Below are 6661 nucleotides of genomic sequence, written 5' to 3' on the forward strand. Positions count from 1 at the left end.
GGGAGTTTCTGGCAATAAACATTTGTGAGTATGCACACAATATAAAACAGGAAGAAGGATTTCAGTTTATCTGTGTTCACTTGAGCTTATTTGTTGCTTGGGAAAAAAAAAAGAAAAAGCCTGGCAGACTTCCCACCACTATGCAATAGTCTAGGAAGGCTCCTGTCACCTGGGGACTCACATGCTGATGTGTGAGTGAAGAGAGCAATAGGCAGGATTCATGGGGTTTTCAGCAGGATCCTAATAAACTCTGTCATGCTACTAGTGTTAAGACAGGAGCGCTGAACAGAAAGTGTCCTAAGAACTACTGGCAGCTTCTTCCCAAAAGCTAAAAAATGTCACTTTCATCAGCTATTCCTTTACGCCAAAGCACAGAATGGATTTCCAGAGGTTTGTATCTGGTTTTGTGCAGCATTTACCAGCCTTTTAAATTCATTCTGCCCTCCACGCCAGCTTCCTTAATAAAGGAGGATAGTATTAGCTTATATGCAGTACCACATCATCTTACATCCTGCACAAAGCTTTAGCCTGAGGATTTCCAGATGGACACATTTCATCCAAAGCAATTGAAGATCGTTGGGGGGTCATAGGATCAAGGCACATATGCATTTCCTTTCTTTTCCAGCATCCCTCTGGTTAAGCTTGTGCTCCTGAATTGCTCTTTTGCAATAGGGTAAACAAGTAAACCTTTTGGACTCTGGAGATATCTATGGCCTAAAGAACCAAGCTTATTTTGCCTTTCTCAGTTTCTCTTTAGAAACCTACCATGCTGTATGTCTCAGAATTGTAGTTTTTAAGAAATAACAGCATTTATCATTCATGGAGAAAATTTCCAACTGTAACTGCCTCTTGAGGAAAGGAGACCAAACACTGTCATACCTGTTTCACGGCTGGCAAAACAGATGTATATGAAGTGATGGCTAAGACAGATTTACAAAGTTGGCAGTAGCCCTGGACTTACAATCCTGGTGTTTCAGCTTCTGGGCCATGCATTTCCCATTTGATTTACTAGTTTTTGTGAGTTGCTAGAATTCATTCATTTCTTTCTATGATAACAATCAGTAGATTTTTGAATCCCTAAAAATGAATACAGAATTACTGCAAAAGTTGAATTAGTACTTTTCATTAAAACCTTTGTCATTGGTAATAGAAAGAGAAGACAGTGGATATAGAGACAAACACCAGCAGCAAAACTTTTATTGCAGTCTGCTTCTGAAGTCCATTCAAGGGTAGGACAGTGGGACAAAAATAATTATAGGGGTCTTTCTACACAAAAGAGCCAGCTATTTAGAGGGAGGCAAAGTCATTTGAATGTCAATGAAATAACCATTAAAAGGCTGAGAAGCATTGCCATTTATTAAAAGATCTAAAGAATAGTTGCGTGCACTATAGCAATCTTCTAGGTAGGAGTTGTTAATTTGCTATAAAAACCTGTTAGGGACAGGGCAGAGCGTAATTAAACAGGAGACAATACACACTGTGAAAGGAAACTGGATTTGGAATTTTACAGCCTCTTATTTCAGGTTTCTACATGAAATACTATGCTCTATAATCTCTCCTTAATAACACCTATGTATTTCTAGCTCCCACAGTGTTTTGCATTTCATTTCTAGCAGTGGTCTCTTTCAGCCCCAGAAGGAAGGTAAAACAAGGTTACGCACTTGAATGCTCTCCCGCTCTTTCCAGCCTCACAGCAACCCTTCTTCCGAGAAAGTCTCTCATCAATGCCACTCCTTAATTGGCCCGAGAGCCCCTCTTTAAACAAAGCTCTCCTCTCCCACAGGGCCGAGTTCTTTCTGCTATTCTGGCACAGCTAAATCCAGACAAGGATGTGCCATTTACCAAAACAAGTGCACTATAAATTCAAATGTGCAGGAAAGAAGTAAAGTACTTCCAGAAGTTCTGCAGGTAGGACAGACTGCACAGGAGAAAACCTATCTGGCTGTAATCCTGCCAGGTTTTTACTTCCAGCAAAGGTGTTAGACACTGGTGGTAGCACTCAGAAACAAATACAGGATCAGTCAGAGACCTGGGGTAGATTCTGCACTAATGAACTGAATGTGGTCTGAACCTCATTCTAACATACAAAACTTCATTCCAGAGCTACAGGACAGATAACAAGTTCATGAGTTACACAGAAAAGGACTTCGTATTTGTAAAGACGATCACTTTTTAATGTTAATATAAGTCACTAAGAATATTCAAGTGCAGTGCAGCTTTAACCTCTCCTTTAGCAGAAACCCTCCTATCTTCACTACCTGCCCACGCACTGCCAGGCACATAAAAGTTATGTGCAAAAGAAATCCTACATTTTCCTTCCCTTGACTGTTACTCCAAGGCACTGTGGTTCTTCATGTACTCAGCTAGCAAAGCTACGCATGCCGTAATATCTGAGAAAAGAGCAAATACAAATGGCCACAGCAGGACTAAGTAGCAATCATTCAGTATCTCCTGGGACACTCACAGGCACAGAATTCTCTACTGATATATATCAGACAAGTATGTCATTTAAAATACTTTGTTCTTTCTCCTTTATTTAGCCACAACACAGATACAAGAGCAGGCAAACCCCTTCCAGTGGAACTCACTCAATAAACCTGTTCAGATCAAGATTCTTATGAAATCAAGCAAAATATATGTACATGCACACACTCTCAGGCACACGAGAACACAGCAGAACCCTTAAAAATGAGGAGTGGCACTTAACTGCACCTAAAACACAATGGAAACATCACCTACTTAGGATGCATCTGTTAAACAAGGCTGTGCACTGAACAGGTTCCCACTGTACCATTCCACTGGCTACTTGAATACCAGCATCAACTGTTTCAGCTGAAAATACGAAGCTGACAGAGAAGAGTCTGACCTCAGATACCCAAGAATTCAGGCTAGCAGAACAATTACTCCACTGTAACTCAAAGCAGGATCTGGCCCTATGGAATGAAGATGCATGTGACCAGCTCTGGCTGGGAGATTACTGCAGGTGACAACTTTAATTCCCAAACCCACCACCAATACAGCATGCAATTTAACTTTTGTACCCTCCCCACTCATACTGCTCCTTTTGATGGAAGAAATAGTGTAATGGTTCTAAGAAGTGAGTAAATATCTACTAGGGACTAGAGTAAGATTGTCAAATATACCAAATGGCTTCAGAAGAATGAGGAATTGGGCTCTTAGATAAAGCTGGTCAAGCAGGTCCATCTGATTTGTCAACGCTTTGCTCAGAAATATACGACTCAAATATAGTTTACAAAAAGAGTAATTCTTTATAGAACATCTCAGTGTCAAAATACTAACAAAAACACAGCTTGTAAATTCTGAGAAGAATGGTCTTGGAAAAATTAGTAACAAAACTAAGTCATCGCTAACAATAATAGGTGGTATCTCTTCATAAAAAGCCAGTCTGATGTACTCAGGAAAAATGAAACATTTGAAACAAACTGCTTACAAAAGTGACTTAAATGCTCAGCAGAGATCTAACACAAGTGTTAACAAACCACTATTGTAATTTTATTTTTGGACAACTTCAGCAACTATCAAAAAAAAAAAAAACCAAACAAACAACCTGTTAATACAAAAATGTAGAAAACAAAAAGAAAAATCCAATGAGACACTTTTTAGACAAACTCAGTTAAGGTGAAGCTGTACCTTTGTCCCAGTTACTAAGAACTTCAACTGTAAGGGTGGCATAACCCAGCTCAGCTAGGTCTATAGGCTTGCCCACCCTTGCTCAAGAGTCAGCTCTCAGAAGGCGCCAATCTCAGTGCCCCAGGGTCTGTAGGGTTTGCTGAGCACCGCTGACTGCGTTGGTGTCGATGGGCTCAGCACGTTGGGGGACAGCAGATGAAAGGAGCCAAACGAGAAGGGGAACGCAGACAAAGATGCCATGGAGGAGAGAAGAGGAGGAGACAGTTTGGTGGTAGACGTGACCACCGGGAGCACTGGTCCGACGCTGCCATTTGGGGGCACTCTGAGTGAGGGAGTTTCAGCATGTGGGGCAGCAATTCTGGTCTGGTGATGCGGTTCTGTGGGAGATGCTGTAGTACTGGTGTTACCGTGCCCGTTTTGAGCCAGCAGCAAGGGGTGAGGTATGTGAGGGTGATGTCCAAAGGCGCTGCCCCAAGGAATGTGTCCGATGCCGGCGTGCGCACTGCTCGCCGCCTCCCGCTGCGAGGCGTAGTTGTTGAGATGCGACACGAGCCGCACCCGCAGGGGGTCAGAGGCATCCAGACCCTCTATGATACTCAGGTATCGAGCAACCTCAGCCAGGCACTCTCGAAACCCGAGACTCCGGTAGTCCATAGCCAAAGCGTGAGCATCAAAATAACCTAAGAGAAAAGAACAGAGAATGAAGTCTTAAGATGTTGTTTTCTAGTCATTGTCTACGAGTAGCCTCCCCACTCCACCCTCTCCTATAAGCATATTTCACTTGGATGTGGTTAGTATTCCCAACCATAGACTAGCTGCCAAGCTCTTTTTTTTTTTTTTCTTCCTTTTTTGTTTAACAAGCTTTTCTTTTATATCTGTGCTGTGATGCTGCAAGTCCCAAGACCAGGCACAAACTGCCATTTTTAAACTGGAGGAAAGTATTTTTGTTCCTTCCATTTGTCTCCCTTGTGCAAGTTAAACCACAGCACACAGAAATTCATTAGAAACACAAGTCCTAACTTATCAGGGGAGACTTGAGCAGGCAAAGTACTTTTTTCTTAAAAGGGCCTTTCGGCATTTTACTTATTTCATCTAGTATTTTTTCCTAGTTTTGTTCTGAACTTCCAGAAAATTAGAGAAACAAGCATTAGACACCAATAAAAACTGCTTTCCAAGCTGCCAAAAGCTGATTCACTTCTCAGTGCTGACACACTCCTAGAGAGACGTAGTCACTCTCCTCTAGAACAACTCTCTCCTCAGAGCTAGCACTGCAAAACCTTTCAGTGCAAGTGATGCCACAAATCTTGTGAAGTAGAGAAAGTCCCTCATTCCTGATGAAGCGCAAGAGAGCTGCCGTTCACTTTCTGCAGGCACTGCCAATGCTCGGGAATGCGCTGCTCTCCCAGCAGCCTCCCTGCAGGGCTGCTGACTCTGTCACGCACAAAACTTTACCTTTCCCTCCTGCTGTATGCAGCATTTTCAGGTGATCGACAGTCATCTGCAGAATCTCTGCTTTTTCCAGCTTGGCTGATCCCTAGGAGAGAAGGGAAGGCACGAAACGTTTCAGGCAGCACCAGAGCCGTTTCCGAGGGGTGACGCTCCCTCCCGGGCAGGGATGGGGGACACCGGAGGGTCGCTGGGCGCTACCTGCTTCTCAAAGGCGCTGGGCACCAGCCTCCTCAGCTCGGACAGGCTGTTGTTGATGCGGTCGCGGCGGCGCTTCTCGATGATCTAGGGCAGAGAGCGGGGTCAGCGGGGCCGTGCCGGGCTGCGGGGAGCCGCGGCCGGCCGGCGGGCACTCACCCCTCGGCGCCTCTTCCTGGCCAGGATCTGCGAGGTGGTGGAGGGAGACATGGAGCCCGCGGCCGAGCTGAGGTTCCTGCGGGGAGCAGCGGGACACGGTCACCGCGGGGGTTCGGGGGTGCCGGGGCTCCGCGGCGCGGAGGGGAGGTGGGGGGCGCGACGCAGCCCGCCGGAGCTCACCCATTCTCGTCCGCGCTCTCCTTCTCCACCTCGACGGCCTCATCCAGCTCCTCGCTGTCCGACGAGCTGTACTCGGGGTGCGCCCGCTTCATGGCACCGACGGCGGGGCCGGGGGCGGCGGGGCGCGGGCGGCCCTCGGGGAGGCGGCGGGCGGCGGGGCGCGGCAGGAGCGCGCCCAGAGCGCGTCCCGCGCCTCGCCCGGCGCCCGTCTCTCCCATGGAGTTCCCACGCCTGGCGGGCGGGCAGGAGGCAGCGGGCAGAGGCAGGGAGGGACGGAGGGAAGCAGGGATGGACGGATGGATGGACAGATGGATGGAGGGATGGATGGAGGGATGGAGGGAGGGAGGGATGCGGAGGCGGCGGGCACGGACGCAGCCCGGCAGAGCACGCCCGCCGCCGCCCGCCGCACAGCACCGCCACGCGCGGGGCCCGCCCGCCCCCATTGGCCGCCGCCGCCGCCGCCCCAGCCAATCGCCGCCGGCCGCTGCCGGGGCCACGCCCCCGCCGCGGGGGAGGTGCGGCCGTGGGAACGCGGCGGGGGGCGCGGCGGGGGGGGGGGGGGGAATGGACGGACGGATGGATGGATGGATGGATGGATGGATGGATGGATGGATGGATGGATGGATGGATGGATGGATGGATGGATGGATGGATGGATGGATGGACGGACGGATGGATGGACGGACGGATGGATGGACGGGCGGACGGACGGATGGACGGACGGATGGATGGACGGATGGATGGACGGATGGATGGACGGACGGATGGATGGACGGACGGATGGATGGATGGACGGACGGACGGATGGACGGACGGACGGACGGATGGATGGATGGATGGATGGATGGATGGATGGATGGATGGATGGAGGGACGGACGGACGGACGGATGGACGGATGGATGGATGGATGGATGGGCATGTCCCCAGCTGGGGAGCCGGTGTGGGTGCTGTGCGGATGGACAGGACAGGGCAGCACCCTCGGGGCTCCCGCCAGTCCTTCTGCCAGCCACTCCTGCTGGGGACCCG

General features: G+C 48.9%; 1 protein-coding gene across 1 annotated transcript; it reads right to left on the minus strand.

Moving 5' to 3' along the window:
* Nucleotides 1-3244: 3244 nt before the first annotated feature.
* HEY1 (hes related family bHLH transcription factor with YRPW motif 1) lies at nucleotides 3245-5742 on the minus strand. Its single transcript, XM_058026002.1, has 5 exons — nucleotides 5635-5742; nucleotides 5455-5530; nucleotides 5299-5382; nucleotides 5104-5185; nucleotides 3245-4331 (listed from the first exon to the last, which is right to left on the minus strand). The coding sequence occupies exons 1-5, from the start codon at nucleotides 5724-5726 to the stop codon at nucleotides 3748-3750; spliced, it is 918 nt and encodes a 305-aa protein (XP_057881985.1). The 5' UTR covers nucleotides 5727-5742; the 3' UTR covers nucleotides 3245-3747.
* Nucleotides 5743-6661: the final 919 nt, after the last annotated feature.

Source organism: Melospiza georgiana, chromosome 1 (genome assembly GCF_028018845.1).
Source record: "Melospiza georgiana isolate bMelGeo1 chromosome 1, bMelGeo1.pri, whole genome shotgun sequence".
Classification (NCBI taxonomy): Eukaryota; Metazoa; Chordata; class Aves; order Passeriformes; family Passerellidae; genus Melospiza; species Melospiza georgiana.

Bases quoted from the DNA above. Each gene is read 5' to 3' on its own strand.
- HEY1 (XM_058026002.1), bottom strand. From the start codon at position 5,726: ATGAAGCGGGCGCACCCCGAGTACAGCTCGTCGGACAGCGAGGAGCTG. The intron at 5,531-5,634 runs GTGAGCTCCGGC...TGCTCCCCGCAG, and splicing joins GAGAGCGCGGACGAGAATGG to GAACCTCAGCTCGGCCGCGG. The intron at 4,332-5,103 runs GTAAAGTTTTGT...CTTTTCTCTTAG, and splicing joins GCATACAGCAGGAGGGAAAG to GTTATTTTGATGCTCACGCT.